Consider the following 26,008-nt stretch of genomic DNA (forward strand, 5'->3'; position numbering starts at 1 on the left):
TCACTCTTTATGGTTTCATTCTACTTTCTTTGAGTTTTAGAGAGGTCAAAGGGGATATAAAAAGAAAACGTCTTCCTATTTTAACTTAATTTTTCTTTCACTTTTGATTTCTTTTTCTTTTATTTTTTTGGTGGTAAACGTATATTGGTTTATTTGTCAGTCAAACAAAAACCACTAGATTTTTTCTTCCATTTTCTTCTTAACCAACCACAATGTGATATCTCTGACATAATATTTGCAAAATAGGGTGCAAAAATACCAATACATAGGAATAAGGTGCTAAAAATACAGCACCTTTATTTACAATTGGAATTAGATCATGAATCTAATTCTAGTGCATTTTGAAATGGATTTATTTCTCAGTGGCTTATGTTTCGCATTTCACAAGGTGTACTTGTCATTAAAGTCCCTAACCAAGTTAAAGATATCAGTGTGATGTCACTTTATCACTGGTTCATTCATGTTTGAATCACTTATGTTTGAGTTTTTCTTTTTTTTTTTTTTGGTAAGTACTCATGTTTGAGTTATGTTGTAGCAATTTCCATAAAATGCACCATAAATTTTATCTTAGAGACTTAGATCATAGGGATTTCAAGTAAAATCATATTTCCTTTTTGTTTTAACAAACAGAAAGGAATTCATTCATTTTGAGCTGGATGCCATCACGTTGTGTTTGTGTTTGTGGAACTAACTTCTGATTCGGATATTATGCAAAACTTCATGGCTTCCAAACTGGCTACTGTTTTTGGTCTAACAAGAATGAATTTGTTTAGAAGAATCTATTGCCATTTCAGTGCTGTTCCAATTCAAATAGTGTGTCCTGCATATGTTATGAAATTATGGAAGATGCCCAATTCCAATGTAATTAGTTTTAGTGCATTCAAATGCCCCAATTAGACTTTCAACATACATGAACATGACCCGAATTAACAATGAATATGGTTTTTAAATAAAATGGATTAAAGAGAGAGGATTCATGTAGCCAACCCCATATAGTTGGGACAAGGCATGGATGATGATGATGATGATGCTATGTCACTTTGTAACAAATCCCATAATGCCTACATAAAACAAACGGACAGGATTTGAACACCCAAATGCGCTGTAAATGCCTCACTATACTTTGTTTATCATTTCATAATGGAACCTTTTCTTTTACCATTCATAATAGCTCCATTGTGATGTGTTCAATACCCAAAAATTGCACTTTGGGTTCACAGAATCAATTAAAGCCATATGGTACCCCAAACAATTTGACAATTTAATATTATCACACACACACACACACACACACATATATATATATATATATGCTAATGACAATTGACACGCAATATTTGATTTATCAGAAAAATAACCTATTTAAAGTGCATACAAAAGGTACAACTATTCCCCTGCCAAGGAGAACTCTTATACACCAAAATGGCTAATTACAATAGATGATACAAAGGCAAACCAATTTCTTGGTTCCTGCTATAATGTGCAAAATACCTTGCAGTTCGATTGTTAAGTCCATCAGATGACCCTGCAGCCAGACCTCAACCAGCGATCAGAGGATAGATATCATAACAGTCATTGATTAATGATAATATTACTTTCATGCGTGGAGCCATTTGACTTGATCAAGTCGTGAGGTGAACCCAATTATTGCCTTTGTACACCATTGCTGATATATGCCAAGTACAAAATGTAGTTTTCTGCATCACATTGAATCATCGGAGTCATCAGAATCACTTCTTTCCGGCTCGCCACCAGCTGTACCAGTCTCTGGAACATCTGGTTTTGTTGCAGGTTCAGGTGCAGCTTTTTCAGGTGCTTTTGGTGCATTCTCATCGCCATCTTCCACTTCAACATGTGAACTGCAATTACCAAGTCAAGGGAAAACACAACATATATGCACAAAAATACAGAGTACTTTCTGACTCAATATGCCTAGAAGTTTATTTTACCAATAAGATGAGCCTCAATATGCAGAGTTTAATAAATCAATTGTACACCCTCTCTCTACCTGAGAAATAGAATTCTGCAGTGTAAATGATACCCACTTAAATCATGAACCACCGTGTACAAATAACATAGATCTAAGAGTCCAGAACAGATTATGCCATGTGGTCCACCAATTCAAATTCTCCTCTAGTAAACAAGTATTCAAGATGAAATTAGAGCCAAGAAACAAAGGATATCAACATTTTCTGCTGTTCCACCAGCCATAATGTTCACCAGATCTTTCTCGACCCGCTGCACAAGCTCAGGCTGCAAGCATGCCAATGCACATAAAACACTAATACTGCAAAATAAGGAAAGCAAAGATGAGAATTATAAGGATGATTCCTAGTTTCTTACATTTAGATCAGGTTCCCTACGAAACCTTCGCCTTCGAGCATCTCTCATTGGAGGTGTAAGCCCATGTCTATACTCCACTCCATCTGGGGCAGGATCACCCTCTTCTCTTACCATAATTATCTGTCACAAACCCAGGATTCTAATTTATATGGTAGATCAAAGGTTGGGATTAACCATAAGAAAAGTATTAATGCCAGATTCTGCACCTGGCCAATGTCTGCAGTTTTGATGAGAACATTATCATCGTAAGTTTTGTATGACTCCACAATGCAAGGAAGATCCAAGAGAGCAGCAGGAAAATGGTCGTTACCAATTACAAAAGTTCCATTCCTTCCATCCTCTGCAACATAAGAATACAAGGTACCAATGGGTATTAAAATCCTTTCTTCAGCCAATAAAAAGAATATTCACTTCAGATGGCAACACACAATGAAAAAACTAAAATCAAGACAGCATGTAATCAATTGGACCCAAGTTTTAGACTTCAGCTATAGTATTTCTTGGCAAGGGTAGCCAAAATGAAAGATAGAAAAGAAATAAAGAATTATGTAAAGGCAAAAAAATAGGTAAATGATATAAGTTGCCAGACAGGGCTATGAATTCTCATTTCTCTGTAAAATATAAATCCGATATTCTTTGGAACTTTTTGTCAGGATTCTAATGAGATATCAAGATTTCAGTGGTTTCTTGTTATTTTAGGCAGGCAGAAACCTAGGATGAAACCAAAATGTTAAGCCTTGCCCTCAATAAGGCACATTACTAATCCAAAAACCTTTAATAGCTTATTAGTTGACTGCACCCAAAAATAGGGAGCCAATGACTAACAAAGATGATCGCCAATTTCTTGTCCTTTGCATACATTGTGATCCATAAAATAGCACAATCCACCACCCTCTGATATCTTTAAAAGGTCCTTGTTCCCAAACAGAGGGCATGTTGTTAGCATAAGGTGTCAAGCTAAAGGTAAGAATTATTCAAGCACCTGAAGAAAATCCTGCTGGTATAAGTGTATCACACAACAAATTTGCTAAACATCATTACCTCCATACCAACCTTTTCTGTTTCTCAAACAACCTCCTTAATTCTCTTTATTTAAGTGGATGTTTGATAACAATTGAAGTGGCAAACTGAAAAACTTATTGCTTTGTCTTTTGGTGAACAAATTTTTAAGGAGATTATGAGATCCTTAATGGCTGAAGCTGAAGTTAGATTACTATACCCTTGAATATTTTATTATTTAGTTGTTTATAAGTATTTATAGTTTAACCATTCTATCCATTATAAACCAAAGCAATAAGTTACAGTTCAGCAACTTCAGCTGTTATCAAACGGCCCCTTAGTCTGATTGTTTGAAGGCAAAAGGGAAGCTTCTGCAATGTGCAGTTGGCAAGCTTGCTTCCTGGATTGCTGTCAGTCCAGCTTTTAATCAAGTGAATGTATTTCATGTTCTGAGAACAGACAGTCTGGTGTCTGTAATGGCGATTGTTTCAGCCATTCTTGGGCTGACTGCTGTTGTATTCTAGTTCTCTTTTTAATAAATTTGCATTACCTTCTCAAAAAAAAAAGGAAGCTTCTAGATCACCCCGTGCTTACTGAATTAGGCATTACCCAATCTCTTTATTGCATGTTATGCAATATCTTGTCCTCATCTATGGATAACCTCTTCATCCAATATCCAATTTGGTTTTTTCTTTTTTTTTTTTTGATAGATGAATATCCATTTGGTTTTGGATATTTAAGAATTATAATATCCATTTGTCAAGAAGTGTAGTCCAGTGTTTTCAACCTGCCGTTGACCCAGCCGTTCGAACCGTCACCCAAAACTGTTGACTTGGTCAAGAACCGTCTGAACCGGTCACCAGGTCGCAGGTTGCACACTCAACGTATGCAAAGTTACAAACTTTTGGAGGCCATAACTTTGCACTCCGATGTCCAATTGGGGTGATTTTTCTTTTTTTTATTTTGGGTAACTTTTCGAGATCTGTGTCCCTATGACACCTTGCCCCGCTATTTTCACAAAAAAAAAACCTTTTTTGGCCTCAAATTGCAATTTTTAATATTTTTTACAAATAAAAAAAATTAAAAACTGAGTTAAAATATATAAATTAAATATAAAAATAGATATAAATATCTGAAACATATTTATACATTATTTATTGATAAAATATAGTTATACACATATATACATATGTATATAAATACATATATACTTAATACATATATATGATGACATGGAATGGTTTGAACCATTCGACCCGGGCCGGTCAAACCAGTGACCCGCGACCCGGAGGCAAAAAAAGTTTGGCCTCCGGGTCGGTTTTTAAAACATTGGTGTAGTCTACTGTACCTGCCATTTTGGCGTCAGCATCCAATCTATCTAGGTTTCCTCAGAATTGAGTGGATAACTAAAAGATTAACTTCCCCAAGTGGAAACACCAGTAGGTTCAACTTTGACAGCTGTTTCTTCAGGAACTTTGGGCCTCTTAGTACTGGGAGTTACTACTCTCATGTATTCAAATCCAGTGCATTTGGGAGACTCAATAAGAGCATAAATTCTATCTATCCATCCATTAGGGACTATGTATTTTAGTATCCAAGGATTATTAGGGTCCCATCACTACAGGAGACTCCATATTGTGATACCTTGGATTGAGGGAGACTGGGAGAGAGCTTCAAGACCATGGGAAACTCATTTATCAGGTTACAGACGATTAGGCTCTAAGGTCCAGTCTAAACCCCCTTTTATCAAAAACCATTTGTGTGTATTACTTTGAATAAAAAATGAAATATATAGAAAGAAGATGTGCCTCAGAAAAGGAGAACCAACTCCTGTCTATCTCCTCACTGATGTGTTCTTTGCAAAGCGAACAGTGAATCCTGCTTTCACGTACTAATCTCCTCATTTGAGAATGGTTCTTTGCTTTATTTGGTCAGAGTTGGTCTCCTCCTTCCAATACACTTGGTCAAAGAAGACAAGTAGAGTCATGTGGAGAGGCCTAAGAGATATTGTAACCTGGACACTGGGAGGAGAGGAATGCAAGAATCCTTAAGGAGAATGAGAAATAGAGGTCCAAAGAAGCAGTCATTGAATGCATAACAATCAGGATGGTTCATTGGCTGAAACCCATTATGAGGAAGTAACAGGAAGTGGCTCTTACCTCAGTTTTGAAATCTAGGATTAGCACTTCTTGGACTCCTCTAGAGGTTGGGTACATAAAACTCAAGGCCTTCAGGTGTAAGGAGGTGTATTCTGGAATGAAATAGGACATGTGATGGCTCTGTTCTCAGGTCAGATTGGTATTAGGGATTCCCTGAAGGCTGAAATGTTGGCAGTTTTGGAAGGCATAACTAGAGCAAAAGAGCTGAACGTACATAAATTGATCATTGAAGGAGATTCAGAACCTGGTAATCAAGTGGCTTTTAAACAACGGGATTGATTTCTGGATAGAGAACAATGAGTTCAAAAGGTTTAAATGGATAGCCAGGGGAATGGATATTAAAATTCAATGGGTGCAAAGGACGGCTAACAGCATGGTTGATGCTATGGCAAAACAAGGGGTCGAGAGGACTCAAATTGTCAAGACTGTTGGAACAGACCAACAGAAGGCAGTTAGTTATTTTTACAAGAGGAGGCCACATCAGCTCAACTAACCAGCCACTTGTAATAACTGCCATCCACTTGTAACAACTGCCATCCAATTGGATTGTCAAGACTGTTGGAACAGACCAACAGAAGGCAGTTAGTCAGTTTTACAAGAGGAGGCCACTAACCAGCCACTTGTAATAACCGCCATCCACTTGTAACAACTGCCACCCAATTGGACTGTCAAGACTATTGGAACAGACCAACAGAAGGCAGTTAGTCAATTACAAGAAGAGGCCACATCAGCAGCCACTTGTCACAACTGCCATCCACTTGTAACAGCTGTAACAGTCAAGATTGTAACACTATAAGTAGTAGAGCCAAAAAGGAATAAGGATGGACTCTTTCAGCATTAAACTCTCTCTCTCCAAGAATTCAGGAGGTTGGCCCCTCGAAGAGCCCTGAGTTAGGCAGGTTCCTAACACAAATGCTTTGGGATCAGTTGTAAAATTTTATTATTGGAGATAAGCGGCTTTATATCCTTTCATTTGTTGCATTTGTTGTAATCTTCTTTTTATAAATTTAATGAAAATTCAGTTATTGATAAAAAAAAGATGTGCTTAGCATCCCTCTGATTTAGTTCAATAATTGCTACCCACCCTGAGCCTTTACATTTAAATTTGTATCAGCCCCCTGGATTTGTAACCCCCTATTACAATGGATTTCCACTCACTCCTCACCTGACCATAGCATCTGCCAAGCTGTTTCTCAAACTTTCAGTTCACTTGACTGAAGCTTTCAGAACCCTCACCAGGCTTTATACCTCAATATGTCTATGTAGTGCCATGCACCTAGCTTTCTATTTCTAAGCCAGTCAATTATAACTCTTGGTTCCCCTTCCACAACACCCCTGTGGTTTAGAACTTTCCCCAACTTAAACCCTTGGAGAACCACCACTTCTGCTCTAGCTGAATCTCCTTGCCCAATAGGTCCTGAGTAAATTGCCATGATATTCCCAAGATGATCTCTGAAAATACCACCAATCCCTGAATCTCCCAGGTTGCCTCTTTTGCAGCCATTGATGTTCAGCAGTATAAACCCCTTTTTCAGATGTCTTTCACTCTTAACATTAGCCAGTTTGATTGCTGAAATCTTAGCAAGAAGGAGATTGGAATATGGACCTTCAATGGTGCCCCACCAATTTGGTAAATCATATTTCTTGTACAGGATTGTACAAGGGTCCCCTTCTTCTGGAATTGGTTTGCCCTTCATAACTTTCAATACTCCATAAAATTGACTTCATCTCATTTTACTTATATTAATACAAATTGCATGTCATATCTGATAAAAGAAGGGAAAGAAACCAGGAAAGATGAGGACACTGTTCTCTTATCACCTATTAGTAATTGATGCCTTAAGTGCTAGATAATCATGTTGGAAATGAGAGAAATAGGCAGATCTTTTTACACAAAAAAAAAGCAGTATGCAGTATGCTTTATGCTCCTATAATGCAACCTGAGCTAAAGAAACTCCTAACACTAGACACAATCATCTTCTCAACCAAAGTCCTATGTTAAACAAGAGAACAAGGAGACTTGCTGGTGTAATCAGTTGTTTCCTGTTGATATGAGTTATTCCTTGAGTCCTAATGGTCTGTCCATTCCAATAATGGTAGTTATGTTTGTATGGTGTAAGCAGTTGTTTACTTCACTACCATCTTTTCATCAAACTAATGACATTGCTTGATCTGTTACTAATCAATAGAGAGAGAGAGAGATGATTGTTGTGGACCTGTGGTAGAGTTATTCAGTATTGGAGTATAGTATAGGCTTCTGCAAGAATCTAATCCTGTTAAGCTGTTGAGACTCCTTCAAAGCCTTAAGTTTAGGCATGGGGCATTACAAAACATCTTTTCCCCCCTTTGGATAAGCTACCAAAATATCTAGTTATGGACACTCAGATGCTGCATAGAGGATCTTGGTGAAGCAAACAGTTAGCTATCAAGATTGAGTAATAGAAATTGATATTTGATTTTTTTATTGGAACTGGTGAAAAATTTATTAATTTGAGTAATGAATAAAGAATGGTGTACTAAAACACCCATGAGATTGATATTTGAGTTTTTTTTATCTTAAATTTCAATTAATTTTCTATTCTTCTAGTAAACCCAATTTGCTGTTACTGGATGCTAAAATATATATGGTTCTAATGATGCAAGAACCAATTAGACAAATCTGCGATTTTTTGAATTTTTATATGTTTTTGGATATAGTACTGTAGCAATTTTCAGAAGCTATTTTTGTATTATTCAAGGCATTAATAGTCATCCTAATTGCATTAGGAGTTGGTTTTCAGCCAACCCCAAATAGTTAGGACTAAAGTTGAGTTGAACTGAGGAGTTGGATTTGCTAATTAGACTAAGGGTTAGTTATCATGATAGATTAGGAATTAAGTTAGGATGTCAAAGTTGGTAAACCAGAATCACAATCCTAAGTAGGATTTGTCTTATTCCTATTCCTAACTTAAACTAGGATATGTCAGCCCTAAGCACAAGTTAACTACAGTTTTTTTAGTTAACAACAGTTGGTGCTACATCATTTGCAATGATATAAATGAAAACTTTACCCCTTCACTGGGATCATGTTTGGGATGTAAGAAAAAAAAAGGTTAGTGTCTTAGTACTGTCTCTTAGTTGGATTCATAGTAGGAAAACAATGGGAAATGGCTGGTCAGCCTTCCCCTCTTTGCCTTTAAATACATGTGAAACCCTCTCTTTTTTTTTTTTTTGATAAATGAGTGAGATTTTACAAAAAGCAAATAAGAGTTACATGCAACCCGTGGAAAGGCACGAGATGCGATCTTTCCTTTAAAGCTAGTTACAGAATTATAAATATAAAAGAAATTACACAGAAGCCCAAAATAAAGTATCCCGGAGAACCCCTTGTTTTGCAAGTGAATCAGCCAATGAGTTTGCTGATCTGCCTACCCACTGAACTCTGATTGTCATATTCCTCGTTAACCATTTAACCTTTTTGAGAAGATCTCTAAAACCCCAAATCACAGTGTCCTGATCCTTCAGCCAACCCACTATCACCTGGGAATCCCCTTCAATAATCAGATGCTCTATGCCTAGCTGATATGCAAGCTGGATTCCTTGTACAGCAGCAAGTAATTCAGCCCTTAAAGAGTCTCCGACACCCGCCGGACCTGAGTACAAAGATATAATGCTACTATCTTTGTTTCTCAGCACTCCTCCTATGCCTGAAGGTCCTGGATTTCCTTGGCTACTTCCATCAAAGTTCAACTTGATAAACTCCTCCCCTGGTGGCATCCATTCAACCCCATGTCTGTCCTTCCTGGTAGAAGCCCTCGCTTTTAGACATCAAATATTATAATGTAGGCTATTTGTTCTAATATTGAGTGATTCTAATTTCACTGGCGGTGCCAATTCTTAATATTTTATCTAGATGTTGACTCCTAGAGATGCCTAGGTGCTGATTCGTAGGTTATTGTTGTTCTCTCATTTTTATTTTGCAACTCTAACATACACAATTAAATAAAAAACAACCGTACGCCTGATTCAAAATAATGGTGGTAACTCATTCTGTTAACTTCCTGTTGTGAATGAAGTGTGCATGTTGAGAATAAAATCAACAAACAAAAAAGTGCATCAAAGCATTATTTCCAAATATGAATTGCATTTTCTCTGGATAAAATTTGCTCTTCATGTCAGTTTCATGAGACCAGATTACACAAAAGAATTCATTCCAGCATTGAATGTAAATAACCTAAAAAGAAAAATGCAGACATGTTTTGGTTTTTTATTATAATTAAGATAAGAGAAATTATAAAATAATGAGGTTTATTACATCCTACAATTTACACCATAATCGGCACCAAACCTGTAACTTTGATAAAAATCTACCTCAACCTTAACCATTAAGTAAGATAAAAATAAGAATTTCTTATCAACTGAAAGCACAAAGAGAAGATAAGCACCAGAGAAGGACAAATCCAATGACTTGTCTTCAGAAGAAGATGCATTCTCACTCAAAAGGCGGTCAATCCGCTCAGAAACTGAAGGTGGAACTCGAAGAATGAACTGTTCTTCCATGTTGAGATGACTATATATGGAGAAAATCCTAACCAAAGAAGGGGAAGGACTGATTAGATAAATACATACTTTATCTGTATAGTTCATCTAAGAGCGAAAACATAATTCAAATAAACCGATCAAAAGATCAAATATCAATTAGAAAATTAAATTTAGCAATTGGATAAAAAAAGGTAAATCTGAGCTCCGAAACAATTATAGCAACTGCTGGAGAGAGAAAATACTAACATCCAAGATATGGTGACACAAGATCAAGAAGAGAGAGAAACCAATGGAGAAGATATGCTTGACATGCATGAGAAGAGAGGAGCTAAACAATCAAACTTATGCAAAATTTGGTTCTGAACTTCTGATAGATGAATGTACCTAAAACATTACATGATAGTACAATGAATTTTTGGCTTAAGCAACAAAAGAAAAAACCAAGAATTTTAGCCGCATATACTTTAACCAAATTTTTCGCTGAAAGCTTTTCCACTCTTGCTAAGTTCACTGATTCAAAAAGTCAAACCATAGGTGTTCTCAATCAGTCAACTGCAGGATCTGAGTCTAAGGGTTAATGCCTACAGTGGGTAGGGAATGGAGTTCAGTAGATTTGAGTCAAAATTGGCATCCCCATAGGTGTTCTCCAGATTTTTCACCAAACATAGTTTAAAGGCTGTTTAGGGCCCACATTGGAAAGCCAGAAGCCGCTGCACTTCAACCCTCCCAAACTGAGCTGAGTAGTCAGAGTTGGGTTCAGACTGCAGATGACATAACTGATTTTGTGGGGATACACAAAGAAATGGAAATTTTGTTTGGTGGTATTGTAGGCCATTCAATAAACCCCCAACCACGTTAAGAGATGTCTATCCATAAATCTTTTTTTTTTTTTGGGATAATAGAAACTTCCACCACTGATTAGGAACTTTAGAATTTTAATATTGTACAACTACTAGCATTAGGTCACATGCTTCGCATGCGTATGTAAGTTACCAACAACATCATCACTCTCTTGAAAAAAACAAAAGTCCCAGGTAGTGATTACATAACATAATAAAATTGTTTCTTCAATGAACAGCTATTACTGCAGGAATTCCAACTGCGAACTTCTAACCCATACCTATTAGCAAGGGATGCTTCCCTCAGCTCTCTCCCTACAAAGAAAAGAATAAAAATATTAAATGCCCAATGGAAGCATTCAGAAAACAAGCATTTAAGAATTCTTCTTGAGATATAAATCAATAAAGGGTCTCTATTCTACCTGCAAAGTCATGTAGCATCTATCTCTTCTTAAAAGGTTGATGCCTATTCTTTCTAGTTTTGGCACACATATAGTGTCTAAAACAGCACTAAATTTTCCTTTTATAGCCAATTTAACATCTTGGAGACCATATGGTGTATTAGTTTAGAAAAAGATAATGGCATTTAAGGTGTAATGCAACATTCATTAGTTGCCCAAGTCAAAACAATAAGTGAAGCAAATTTAATCAAGCACATTTTCACTATCTAATCACCTCTGCAGTACAATCCACAGCCTACTCAGCACTAAATGCCAAGACTCACTCTATACTTTAATTCCCGCACGGTGTTTCTACAAGCGTTGTTCATATCTTGTTGGCAGCTGGCCAGTTCAGATTGCTACCTTGGCCAATTCCAACCCAAATGAAAGAATTTAATTGTGTCTCTATCATCCAAACCAAATATGATATAGTTTCCTAATATAAATAAAAATTCAAACTATCTAATTTGATACAAAAATGGCAAAAATGTAGCTTGAAAAGTTTGTTCAACTAAAATGTGTTAAAATGCAACATGGACACTCCAATAATGGACCCTTGTCTAAATCAACAACTTTCTTAAATATATTATTTTAAAATCCCAGATAAGTAGTTGACCATAGCCATTGATTGGTACCACTTGTTCTAGCTGAGCTTGGTGATGGAAAGTTAGTTTTGTGTGATCCAATAGTTAGAACAATTAGAGATCTCTGCATCGAGGATGTTTCAGCTACTTGGTCATTGCAAGATAGAATCTTGAGGAATTTTAGGTGGAAAATGGAAATTGTACTATTTTCTCTCACAATAGCTATTTGCAGATTTGCTATGTTAGGGATTATTGCCAAATCAAGTTTTTTTGACCAAAACAAAGTGAACATTCTCATTGGAACAATTTTCCCAGATTTTATTGAACTCCAGATTCAAAAGATGCTTGCGGTTGTTACAAAACAAATGATGTAGAAGAATCATTTTACCTATTCAATCGAATGACAAATTGACTTTTAAGACATCTTTCACTGATTTTTTTATAGGTGGTATCTATCTTTCACCAAATTGACAATACACATGAAAACTCTATATGGGTGTGCAGCATGTATGAAAACTATTCATTAACTGGTTGGTGTAAATGATTCTTCCAACTTTACACCAGTCAGGTGCATGGCACAGGTTTCCAAAACAGTACATTGTTCTAATCAGTTAATTTGCCATTTCAATAAACTTCAGACTTTTAATGGATAGCCCAATTAAACTATCCATGAAACATTGATTTCTACATTACATGCTACCATGCAGTAGAATCTACAAAAATAAAAGCATATGAGATAAAGAATTGACAGTAAAATGGAGATGACCGGAAAATGGGAATAAAACAAAAAAAATGAAGGGTCTGTTTGGTTCACAATCGGAATCCCTTGGAATTGGAATCAGAATGGCTTATTCCCCCTACCTGTTTGGTTCAGACAGGAATCAGAATTGGATTCCAATTGATGTTGTTTGGTTCATCAAGAGACTGAAATCGGAATCAACCATGATTTCCAATTTTTCCCCTAATAAAAAACATATAAAGAGACAAAATCCATGAAAATTCAAGTCAAACACAATCCAATTAACATGCAAAAAGATAAATAGGGCTGCCAATTGGACCAGGATTGGTCCAATCCAACATGTATCCATTTACAAATGGACCAGACCCAATCCAATCCAAATCTAGTACAAACCTAACCCAAACCAATCCATTTAAATTTAAATGAATCCAATCCAAACTGAATGAAACATTAGAAATTAACATGGAAAACCCAAGAAATATAAAATATTACAAAAATACATTAGAAATTTCAATGAATCTTGGCTAACTTTTTTCAAAAAAAAACATTAGAAATTTCAAAAATATAAAACTGAAGAAAATATCTGACATAATTAACTGTTCAGCAACATGACTCTCTCCGTACCCACCAACAGACCCCAATTAATATTAAAATAAAAGCAAAATTAAAGAAAACAACAAAAACCAAACTGAATTAAGATCAAGCTCCAAAAAATCTTACTTAATTAGCTGTTCAACTCATCATCTACTACTACTAATCTTGTAACCAGGATGCTATAAGTTGCATTAGATCTAAGAATAAATGTATAAAAATGACAAGACGCTATAAGTTGCAACTCATTAACGTGACTCTCTGTACTGTTGCTCAACTCTGGTATCTTCGCTGAAATGGTAAAATGCATGGCATCAGTTGCTGTCTGAATACCTGCAAGCTATCAACTCATTGAGCACCAAAACTTTGAATTCATTCCACTGCATCCATTCGCATGGTAAGACAGATCCTTTGTCATTGCAAACTTAAAATTCAGCTTTCAAACCATCTCTCACCATACCAAAAGACCATTGCAGCATTATTAGACATACAAAAACCATAAGAACTTGATATCTCACATGTTGAGATAATGTGCCTATAGGATTTCATGTCTTCATTTCATCTGTTAATTAGCCTTACTCTTGAGCAAATTTCCATGAAATGATCACTCCCACTTAAAGAGGTCATCCTTTTAAGTTATCTGTTTGAGAGAGAGAAAAGTAAATGCAATAAGCAAAAGGATTTGGAGTTACTAAATAATAATTTGGATTGGCAAACCAACAAAAGAAATCTAGATGACCCACTTAGGAAATCTTCCTCCCATTTTAGTTAAAGCAAATTATTCAAAACTCTATTGAAATTAATGATAATGTCTGAAATTTCCCATGTTTTCTAGATAGCTCAAGGAACCCCCCCCCCCCCCCCCCCGTGTAGGAAAATCATAACTGACCCTTCAATTGGATGGTTTGCACTGATGGACATGACAGCACCATGTATCCTAGGGAAATTAATATTGTTATATACATGTTGTGGTACTGGTATATACCTATATTTTCATCAAGTATGAATGTTGTTGCTACTAACTGAATTGTTTAGGATCTTATTATTTTGCAGTAGACAATAAGAAAAGCTTTCAGATTTAAAAATAGCAACCAAAACATTATCAAGAAGCCCAGAAACTGTTTCTTTTGGGTTGCACTTAAAAGCAAAAACCTTACCAAATCATTCTCAAGGAGAGCTAACCAATGGCTGTCCCTCCCTTGGGTTGCACTTAAAAGCCAAAACCTTATCAAAGCATTCTCATGGAGAGATAACCAATGACTGTCCCTCCCTTGAAAAGTTCTCCATCCTTGACTCAAGTATAGCTCAATCACCAATGTTATGCATCTTTCAACACTCATTTCTATGGTTTCCCCATCCATGTATTCCCTAAACAAAAAATCCCACACCTCTATCTTTTTAATAGGGGCTGTTTGGTTTAGGGTGAAAATAGAAAAGGGGGGTGAAAAAATATTCTGGAATCTGCTCTTTCAACTTTGAAAAGTGAGTCTCGGAATACCAAAGGGGCAGACTTTTATTATACTTTCCCTCATTCTGATGCACTTTTTGTTGCCTTACTTCCACCCCAAATTTGACTTTTATTGATCTAAATTTGACTTTATATCAATCCCAGAAGTTCTTAGATAGAATCCTGGAAACTGGACCCTTTATTTCAATTGATTTCTATAGGGCCTAAACTCTTCTCCAAAACATTGTTATCACTGAGAAAATCCCATCAGAAATATACCACCCAAGCTAACCTCTCGGCATTAAACCTGTATTTATTTTGTTGATGATCAATATGTGGCTAATTCTTAATCTTTATCGGCCTGTTCAGATCAAAAGCATATACAACCTCAGTTAATATCAAGTTCAAAGCAGCAAAAAAGACGACAATGCTAAAGAAACAATGTTCTTTATAATCAGTGTCCTAAAGATTTTGTGGTCAAACAAGTAATCAACTCTCAACTTGACTCATCGAAGTCTTATTCCAACTATATATGAGGTAAGATACATGAATCCTGATTCATCAATCCACTCTATTAGCTAATCAACCCTCAATTCAACTAAGCCAAGCAATACCCAATAATGTGGAATGGTAAAGCAGCAATAACCATTTCTTGAGAATAAATAATTAGACAAATAAAGAGATTACAAGTTTTGTACAGAATCTCAATGTACAGGTCAACCTCATCTTTTTTTTTTTTTCATTAATGAAATACTTCATTTTACAGTTCACGAAAAAAAAGGACCAAAGCATTTGTATCCTCTTTTAGTTAGAAAAAGTTAGCCCTGGAGGTTTTGACACCTGATCAATTCTAGAAAATAAACAAAACCAAATATCTATACTACTTATAAAAGTGCGAATGAAGAGGTATTGGCTTCTGGAATTTTTCTTTACTAAAATACCCCTCCTCTTGAATTTAGTTAATCTCAATTAAAAGGGCAGAAAATGTAATTAAAAGATTACCATTAAGTACATTCAATTACCTCTTTTAAGTCTCACATTTAAGTTGTTAAATAAATCACATTCTCTTTCATTGAATCCAACATTTATACTTTTATTTACCATCATTAAATTCTACTAATAAATCTACACACAATAATTATTAATAAAATGAAATTTTATATTTTTAAATTAAAAGGGCAGAAAATGTAATAAAAATATTACCATTAAGTACATTCAATTACCTCTCTTTAAGTCTCACATTTAAGTCATTAAATAAATCACATTCTCTCTCATTGAATCCAACATTTATACTTTTTTTTATCATCATTAAATTCCACTAATAAATCTATACACAATAATTATTAATAGAATGAAATTTTATATTTTTAAAGTAAACATAGAAATAAAATCATATTTTTCATCTAGGTGGTGGGTAAGTAGTTCAACCATTTGGGTCAAATGGATAATTTCATTATGTCATAAATAAATAATACAAATTTAGAAATATAAAAAATACTTTTGTTTATCATTATTAAATTCCACTAATAAATCCATGCACACTAATTATTAATAGAATTAAATTTTATATTTTAAAATAAACCTAGAAATGAAATCATATTTTCCATCTAAGTCGTGGGTAAGTACTTCAACCATTTGGGTCAAATGAATAATTTCATGATGTCATAAATAAATAATACAAATTTAGAAATATAAAAATACAAAAAAATATAGAAAAAAAGAAATTTTGAAAAAAAAAAATTGGACACATTTCTATTATTATATATTTGTCATATTAAAATATAAGTATGATAAAATAGACATAATTTTATTAATGATGGACATCAAATATACGACTTAAAACTGATAGGAAATTAAACCATCTTCCTATCTAAGGGGTGGGTTAGTGGTTCAACCTTTCAAGTCAAATAGGTTAACCCATGATGTATAATTAAAAATAAATTTTTAAAATAGAATAATAAAAAAATATGAAACAATTTTGAGAACATCTATAATATTATATACTAATAATATAAACAAAAATAAGTATGATAAATAATAATTATTTTATCAATGATATAAAAGAAATGAAAATTTTAAAACCAATTTGAAAACGAAGCCATTTCCATATCTAGATGGTAGATAGGTCAATGATCTAACATTCCGGGTCAAATGGGTCAATCTATGATGTCATAACTAAGTAATATATATGTATATATATATATATACATACTAAAAGAAAAATATAAGCTTTGTATAAAGCATTTTGATACAGTTGTATTGCTATATATTCGCCATATTAAACAAAATAAATGTGAATATAAGAATTACTTTTATTGATGATGAAAATGGAATAAATGATTTAAAATTAGCTAAAAAAGCAAAATGTTTTTCCCATCCAAGTGGTGAGTTAGTGGTTAAACTATCCACGTCAAATGGATCAACACATGATGTTATTATTAAATAATAAAATACATAAAATTCTATAAAATGTAGAAATTTGCCGATAATTTAGGGTACATTCTATAATATTATATATTCATCATATAAAAAAGTGTGATTAATGAGAATTAGTTTCATTAATAATAGAAATGGGATAAAATTATGATAAAAAATAAAGAGCATTGATGTCTAAAACATAACCCGACTAACCATGTCAAATGGTTCAATAATTTAATTAGCTAGGCCGTCGTCGGCAAGTAGCTTGATAGGGATACAAACAGATCATATCAGATTTGAATAATGGTATATTCAAATATGATCTGATCCAAAGATCCGACCAGATCTCATAAATATTGATTCGAATCCGAATTTGAATCCGATCAAGATGTCGAATATACGAACCTGATACGATTTGATTTAATTTTTAAAAAAAATAATAAATTATCAGAATAAAAAGAAAATATAACAATTGAAATAAAAACAAAAAATATAAGTATTTTTTCAACTATTTCCATCATATAAAAAGTTTACAAAAATGCAATATAAATAACATATTTATAAATAAATAATAAATAACATATATATTATATATAAATAATTGATTTGACCACAATATTAAAAACCAATGTTTAAACAATATATTTGAATTGCATTTCCTCTTAGTAAATAAGTAATTTTTATTATCTCATAAAGTAAATAATAAAAATAAAAATATTAAATTTTTTATAAATTTTATAAAAAATTGAACATACATTAATATTATGTATTCTTCATATTAAACAAAAATATGTTTGAAAAATAAGAATTATTGTTAGTAAAGATAGAAATAGCTAAAATACAAAGAAAAAAAATGAATTAATGTCTTAATCATAGTCCATTTTCCTAGTTAAATCAAGGTTCTAAATATTGATATGCTGATATGGGTGTATCGGGCAGTATCGATACTGTTTTTTATACTTTTTTTATTTTTTCAAAACCGGTTCAAGGGGCCGGTTTAAGGCTCCTCCACCCCTTGAACCGGTATAGGCCGATACATGTCGATTTTTTGAACCTTGAGTTAAATAGGTTAATGATTCAACCAGTAAGGTCATTTGGTTGCTGACTATTATCATCATCATCATTTGATATTGTCACGTGCAACGCGCGTGCACTTTTACTAGTAAAGTCATAAGGTTCAAAAATGAACCAATGAAAACCAGTTTGCAGAAGAGCAAACCAGACTAAGCAAAACCAACCCAAGCCTAACTAACCAACTCTAGTTCCAATGCTTCAACCTAAATCAAAACCAAATCAATCAACTTGTAGTGGTTGTAGTGATTTTACCTGAAACTTGAGTTTACTTGGCTTAGCAGGGCTTACCTAGATTGCTTCCTTCCCTCTACTAAAATTCTCATACATGCACATGTCTAAAGCCAATAAACCAACATTCCTCAAGTTTTTTTTATCAGTAAATCAAGATAGTTGATCTAAGGGACACTCAAAATGAGTGACTGTAGTTTTCGGAATATGGCATTTCTAATGGCAAACAGAGCTAGACTCTTCATCTCTTGGGAGGCTCCTCTCTGCTTGGTTCACATTCCAGTCTTTCCACAGTTTCTCCACTTCTACCTGTATGGTTTTACTTTACACCAATGGGTCCTCTAATTAATAGAACCTCACAAATTTACAGGTGTCAATGGACACACTTAAATTTTGATTCAATTCCATAACTTAAGTTTGATTCCTTGACCAGAGGCATTTTCTTCTGAGGAAAAGATTCATGCTCAGTAATCCCTGCTGTTATATTTTCTTAAAGATGCAACTTGCCTCAAACAAAACAAAGACATAAATTGGGACTCCAGTTTATGGAAAGACTCCGATTCATCTAGTAATCTATTTGTGTGGATTTCTAGTGTGTAGTCATTTACTTTTGGTGGTCTTCTTTAACCTATTTTGGTATATTTGATTTGATTTCTTTCTGTGGTGTTGTTCAGGTTATAGGCCTATATCATCCTTTGGCTTTGAGGCTTTTTTGCTAGGGACTCACTATAGATCACCAATAAATTACTCAATTGAACTGCTTGAAAGCGCATCAGATCGTGTTTTCTATATCTATCAGGTAATAATCACCATCATTTGTTCTCCACATAATTTGATCATTCTAAAAATTTTGGAGTCTACTGTAAAGTCATATTCTTTTCTTTTATTTCTTTCCTTCTATTTTTATATATCTTTTATTTCTTTCCCTCTTTTTTTAGATATATCTTTTATTCCTCTCCCTCTTCAGCTGTAATCTTATCATGATAAGGTAGTTCTTTGCATTTTGCTGTTTCATTGAAAAATAATTCTTTGGTTTATGGTAATTGGTTCTCCTAGAATCCATATTTCGTCAGTGATTTAAGGAAACATTTATAAGATAATTCTAAAATTGTACAATTTATTGGAAATAAAGTTTTCACTGGTCAAAAAAAGAAAAACAAGAAAGGAAGACTTGGACAGGTTTCACATAAAATCTTTTCTAAATGGAGTCAGATTTACATAAGTTTGTTTTCAATTGGAATGGAACAGTTCCTTGGGTTATGATGTCTGAGGTAACTAAAGATTTTCTCTAACCGTCAATCTCCACCAATAACTTACAAACTATCAATCTCCTTCCAGTTGTACCGGCTTTTGATTTCTGGCTTTTGTTTCACATGAAACTCTAAAAACTGTTCATCAGTGGTGGAGCTTCTTCAACTTCGAACTAATAACACTCCTCTTTCGGATAGAAAGTACAAATGAAGAAGATTTCAAGTCTAACAACAACAAAAAGAAATCCAATATATACGTTGATTCAATTTCAACCAAATCTAATATTTATCATCAATGTTGAAATCAAATCTCAGGGATTTTTCATCAACTTAGGTAAAAGAATCTAGCAGCAATAAATACCTTTGCCAGAACGAAAACTGAGGAAAAGTTACGTCAACGTGGTCAGGTCTGGTCTGCAATAGAAAGACAGGAGGAATAAAAAAGAGTGTGAAAGAGATGAGAGGAAGAAGAAGAGGATGAGAGAAGAGAGAGCAAATTCGACGGTTACTTACATTGCCGTCGCCGAGCTTCGGTCCAAATTCGTTCTTCAAACTTCAGCTGCAAGGAGAGAGGGACGAGAGACGAGGGAGAGGGTTAGAAAGTTGGAATCGGGTAGGTAGATTTTAGAAGCGTTTGTGGGCTTTTATGTCATTTTGTTTTTTTTTTTTCGTAGGTGTTTGGGTATGTGTGAGTTGTAATTATTTTTTGTTTGTAAACAGTGTTATTATATAGGCCTTTTTTTTAAAAAAAAAAACAGCATTGATTTTGTTTGATATCAATGAATAGTTTTCAGTTAGCAAACATCATTGCACTACTGGCAGTAAAGGTCTCTTTCTAAAAAAACATTGAATTTGGTTTTTCTTTATACCACTTTCCTGATTTCTAAAACGTGATATGAAGTAACGTTTTTTTCTGTAAAGATAATACCAAACAAAAGGCCATTTTTTTATGTGATGTCTTTTTTTTTCATTTTTCCATTGTTTTACAAATGTGTCGCCTGCCAAAAGGAAATCCGAGGGAAACTGTCCCTTTTCAAGAAATCCGAGCCCATAGATAAGAGAAAATTGGGTTAGGTCTTTGCTTATTTTCCTTTCCTATGTTTTGATTTTTTACAAAGGATTTAATCAAATCATACCTAGATTGCAGGGATGAGATTGTGCACTCAAAAGTGGTTCTTTTGTGGTCTGGTCTGCTGTAGTAGAAAAACAATGAAGGAATATGAAAAAAAAAAGTGACTGTATGAGAGAGAGAATCATAGGAATAAGAATAAGAGGGTAGAGGAGAGATATATAGACGATGACTTACCTCATCGTCGTCGATGTTTTAGTTAAAGATCGGATCTTCAAATTTCAGTTGCCGAAAGAGGAAGTGGCAGAGAGAGGATTAGAAAGTTGGATTTGGAATTAGGTAGAGAAAAAGGGTTTGAGGGGTTTTGTGTTATTCCGGGTCCGTTTGGTTTGCAGCTGAAATTGGAATCAAAATGCTTCAAAATTGGGTTTTTTTATAAGCCAAAATCGAAATTGGAATCATCTATTCCCATAGTCTGTTTGGTTCAACAAGAATCAAGATGGGAAATTGTAAATTGTAATAAATTGGAATGGCAATGGGAATGGTTATTCCAATTCCAAACCCCTATTCCCACGAATCAAACAGGCTCATTAACATTTGTTTCTAATTTTAACAAGTGGAAATGGGATTTTGATTATTGGGAGTGGGCCCGCAATTTCCCATTTCACCCGAAATGAGAACCAGATTCCAATTCTGCCCAATCAAATGCTTGGAATCCAATTTTGAACACTTGTTCATGAAAACCAAACGGGCCCTAAGTTTATCATGAGCATGTCTAGGGACGGTAATTTCTACCCTATCCAATGGGTAATCGCCCCAATGTTTTTTTCTTTTTCTTTTTCTTTTTTTTTTTGCGTGAATAATAAGTTTTGAGGCAGGGATAGGTTTTAGGAGGTAAGATATGGTTAGGGGTTCAATTTGACAATTTTCTCCAACTGAACTGACCTAGAGTTCAGAACCAAACTGACCATAACCAAATTCAATTTGATTGGGCCCTAATTCCACATAGATGACAAACATTGATCAATAACTAATAAATAATTTATAATTAATAAGTGTTATTAATTAAGAGTTAGAATGCCCTAAAGCCTAATAGTTTAAATTAATTACCTATTGTTAATTAAAAGCTATGCCAATGAGAAATGGGCAAATTCAGAATTTTTCAAAACAATTAATAATTAATCTAGGTTTTAATTAAAAGTTATTCACAAACAATTAAAGCCCAATGGGAAATTGCCAAATTGGTCATTGGGAAATATAATAATTAATTAGCATAAAGTATTAAATATATCACATTAAATGTTTAATATACTTCATTAAATAAACACAAATTTGGTTTTTGTTCAGTTCAATTAAAAATCTCAACCAAACTGAACCAAAACCGAAAATTGATTTAAAAAAAAAAAAACAAAAACCGAACTGAACTTGCTTATTCAGTTTGGTTTGATTCAATTTTCGGTTTATCAATCGAATTTGAACACCCCTATGTATGATATTAGGCTAAACCCAACCCTTCCTACCCTGTTCGAAAGCATACAAACTTTATGTACTACGTGTTGAATTTAATAATATTTTGAATTGTATATAAAGGATAATTGATAGTTTATATGTTTTTTACATGTCTTAATCAAATAATTGAAAATTTTGTTGTTGGTTTGTATATTTTTACTTACTTATTACTTGTATATAATTATAAATAATAGGGAATTAGATACAAGTTCTAAATCCAACCTATCCTTACTATTAAATACAAAAAAAGTAAGGTCGAAAAGAGTTTAGTTTCTCAAAATCCAAACTACCCTGAATTTTGGAGTGGATAAGGGATGGAAGATTTAGGGATAAAATTTACAAAACTCACCCCGTTGAGACCCCTAAGCATGCCCTCAATTTAAATATCGAACGTTAACTATTTCATCATAGTTGTAGTCTAAGTTCAGGTAACAATCACGTTGACTCCTTGACGGTGGAGCAGTCGTGTTGAGGAAAGCAAACTACCATTTTTTCGTCTTATATTGATGTCGGCAAGAGCATAAAGGATATTTTATGAGTTTTCTCAAACAATGGAATAAGTAGAGAGAAAATAAGGGGTAATCATGGGCCTGGCTTAGTACATGTGATAAGGACTATATGCCTGGGCCCGGCTTAGCCCAAGTTCAAACTTGGGATTAGATTATATAAATCCTAGTTGATTTAATAAACTCTCTGGATCAAACCCCCCAAAAAAAAGAAAAGAAAACAAGAGCCAAAACCCACATTGAATTGTAAATCCGCACTATGATTCAATTTTGTTAGTGTTTTGGAAATAATTAGATTATATAAATTTGCATTATAATTAGACCTGTTTATGGGCCGGGTAACCTAATGGGCTGGCTTGGCCTGATTTGTTGTTAGGTCGGGCTTAGTCATAATTTTAGGCCTGTGGGTTCGGGCCCAACTTTTTTTTTTTGGTTGGGTTTGGGCTTTTTCAAAAAAGCTTGGCCCGAGCCCGAGCCCGAGCCTAACTTAATACTATATATTAAATAATAAAAAATATGTATGCAATATTTTTTTTTTGTTCTTCTTCTCGTTTTTCCAATTAATAGTGAGATGTTTATTATTTTTGAGTTTTGAAGGTTTTTAATATAAATAAAACACTTTTTATTGAATAAAAAATGAAAAAAATGTATTTTCAAATTTTTGATCAGGCTCGAGCCCAGGCTTTGGGCTTTATATGAGGGTCGGATTCGGGCTCGGGCCTGAGTGTATTCTGTTGATACATATACAAAACCCGCCCCGAACCTAGCACGACCCGATCCATAAATAGGTCTAATTACAACTAAAAGTCATTTGTTTAGAAAATAAACTTGTCAATGAAAAACTAACCCAACTTTTCGTTTATATGGACCAAAATGCACTCTATATATTTGCATTGTTTCCAAATGTAACCTAAAAGCTGAAATCAAAGCTTAACGACGTGGAACCATGAGCTAAGGTTGCTTAAGTGTCAACAATTAGCTTGAAAGCATAGTGGAATGCCCGTTTGAACCTCACAGCGATTATGGGTAGCAAGGAGAGGAACATGCCGCCGGTGAAATGGACTTTGAATACAGTGTCAGGGGAGGAGCATGCGAATAGCAAAATGATGTTGAGAAGATGTTAAGGTCCAGGGAGCTAGTCGAGGAAAATTTTTGGGGCTTGGTTGTGTATCTATGTTCTGACGGAGGCCATAAGGGTCACACAGGGGAAAGTGATTAAGGCAAGGAGTTTCAAGGACAAGTGGTGATTCTGTTAAATGTGGGGAGCGTAAGCATTTTATTACTAGAGTATTTGAAACCAGCAAATGACAAGAGAGGATCTCCTACAAGAAAAATGGTGTACACACGCATACAATGAATTAGGGTATGCTTCTCACAAAGCGCTTCTCATAATCACATCCCATCATGTATTGGGAGCATCTTCCGATGAATAATAAATACAAGTATGGGAAATGTTCCTAATGTGCGGTCAGGACATTAGTGTGAGGAAGATATCTAGACCTGCATATAATGTACATTGGGAATGTATTCTCCAATTGTATGTTAAATTGGTGAGGAGATATTCTTAATATATGGCTAGATTTTGTGATCCAAGGTGTATGTACAATTTTTCCTTTCAAAAAATCATAGGCGTTGGGAATTGGGGTCATTGAAACTTGGAGGATATGTTTATGAGGGGTGTCTAAAAACATTTGTCTTTAGAATGTGTTATTTGCCCCCATTAAGTTCCACTTTGTTTGTTGTTGGGCTACAAGCAAATCCGTTCCTAGGGTACAACAAAGCATTGGATAAGAATTTGCAACCATCAAAGTTGAAGAGTTTCTGAAAAAACCTTATGTGAGACAATAGCAGATCGAACTGAGAGACATGAGTGGTTTCACACTCCTTAAATAATTTATGAAGAGTCATGGAACAGATGATGGTGTTGGTTCAGAAAAAGCTCTTTGAACAGTCACAATTTCAAACATTGTGATTGTTGAAAAGGTAGTTAACAGTTAATGATTGTTAACTTTGAATAGTGCCTATTGATCACACCCGATTAGATCGTGACCATTGAAACATCAATGGTTAGACTCACACCAAAATTCAAAGTTGCCCTTCACAAGCCACGCAGGTGCAAGCAAAATACACCTCTAAACCGCCCCATTGCACCGCACACATGTGCGCGAATTGCACAGTAGCAAGTCTCTATATTCTCCTCTTTATTTATAAGGAGTATAAATAAGTTCCTATTTAAAAACTCAAAACAAGTTTTATAATTTTCTAATGTGGGACAAGTTGAAAATTGGTTTTAGTAAGAGAAAAAACTATTTTCTAAGACATGTGTGCATGTGTGTTTTTCATGAAATTAATAAATCAAATCCCATCGGGTTTAATCTCTAATGAGATTAAAATCCAACAATCCCCCACTTTGATTGATCAATTGCATAGGTTTATCTCGATCCAAACTACTATGACATAGTTATGCATACAAATGATGTTTTATAACTTAAACCTTCTATTAGAAATTTAATATAGATATTTTAGAGCCTTGTCAAAACTATCGGTGGCAAGACCTTAAACCAACTACTCTCAAGATAGACCAGAGATACCCATACACATAAAAATGTAAAATCTCTACAAGAGAAATTTTGCTAAATACTATTATGGCCATATCATTCTTTATTGGTTTCGTAAACAATCCCGATAACTGAAGACTGTACATACAAAATACAAGCTTTTGCACATCCACATATTTGTATTTGTATTATTTTCAAATTGAGCCTAAGGCTGTGTTTATTTGCAATACAAATGCTGAATTAGAGTATTTATGTAGCTTAGTTCGTGTTTGCAAGTATTTGATTTCCATACAAAAATGTAATGATTAAGATATTAAAAATGTATATTTTTTTTTACATCTTTGTGTTGTGAAAATAACATATTAGTATACCCATTTGTTGGATACAACCTTATGCTCTTTTGATAGTTGATGTGTTTGACCAAAATTTCTAGACATTTGATGATGGGGCCATGTTTTGTACTGATTTCAAACAAAAAAATATTTGCATTACAATCAAATACAATATAAGCAAATTAATATCAAAATTGGTATGAAGTATCTCTTAAACTCTCCACCCACCAACTCACACATGGGACCAAACAAACTATTATGAGTGGTGCGATATAAGAGAGCATTTACATCATTGGGTTTGTGAGAAAAAACACACCATATAAATTTTTTTTATTTTTGAGGAAACACACCATTGATTTATAAAATTTGGCGGCTTTTTGGTTTTTCTTGCTCAACAATCGA

At 34.2% G+C, this 26,008-nt stretch overlaps 1 protein-coding gene across 8 annotated transcripts; it reads right to left on the reverse strand.

Annotated features, from left to right (window-relative positions):
* Positions 1-1,323: 1,323 nt before the first annotated feature.
* TAF7 (TBP-associated factor 7) lies at positions 1,324-20,808 on the reverse strand. 8 transcript variants are annotated; one of them, XM_088892412.1, is made up of 9 exons: positions 20,769-20,808; positions 20,146-20,191; positions 19,994-20,046; positions 11,143-11,176; positions 9,926-10,068; positions 2,550-2,683; positions 2,344-2,463; positions 2,182-2,253; positions 1,324-1,852 (listed from the first exon to the last, which is right to left on the reverse strand). In XM_088892412.1, exons 5-9 carry the CDS (start codon positions 10,038-10,040, stop codon positions 1,703-1,705), a joined length of 591 nt encoding a protein of 196 aa, XP_088748538.1. In that variant the 5' UTR covers positions 10,041-10,068; positions 11,143-11,176; positions 19,994-20,046; positions 20,146-20,191; positions 20,769-20,808; the 3' UTR covers positions 1,324-1,702. The 8 variants fall into 8 exon arrangements, with proteins under 8 accessions (XP_088748538.1, XP_088748543.1, XP_088748537.1 ...); XM_088892417.1 differs by lacking the exon at positions 11,143-11,176 and having other exon boundaries at positions 20,769-20,786; XM_088892411.1 differs by lacking the exon at positions 20,769-20,808 and having other exon boundaries at positions 20,146-20,258.
* Between the last annotated feature and the right edge of the window lie 5,200 nt (positions 20,809-26,008).

This window comes from Nelumbo nucifera, chromosome 7, assembly GCF_055504915.1.
Source record: "Nelumbo nucifera cultivar China Antique chromosome 7, China Antique-T2T, whole genome shotgun sequence".
Taxonomy (NCBI): Eukaryota; Viridiplantae; Streptophyta; class Magnoliopsida; order Proteales; family Nelumbonaceae; genus Nelumbo; species Nelumbo nucifera.

Bases quoted from the DNA above. Each gene is read 5' to 3' on its own strand.
- TAF7 (XM_088892412.1), bottom strand. From the start codon at position 10,040: ATGGAAGAACAGTTCATTCTTCGAGTTCCACCTTCAGTTTCTGAGCGG. The intron at 2,254-2,343 runs GTAAGAAACTAG...GCATGCTTGCAG, and splicing joins GTAGGGAACCTGATCTAAAT to CCTGAGCTTGTGCAGCGGGT. The intron at 1,853-2,181 runs ATCCTTTGTTTC...TGCAGTTCACAT, and splicing joins GAACAGCAGAAAATGTTGAT to GTTGAAGTGGAAGATGGCGA.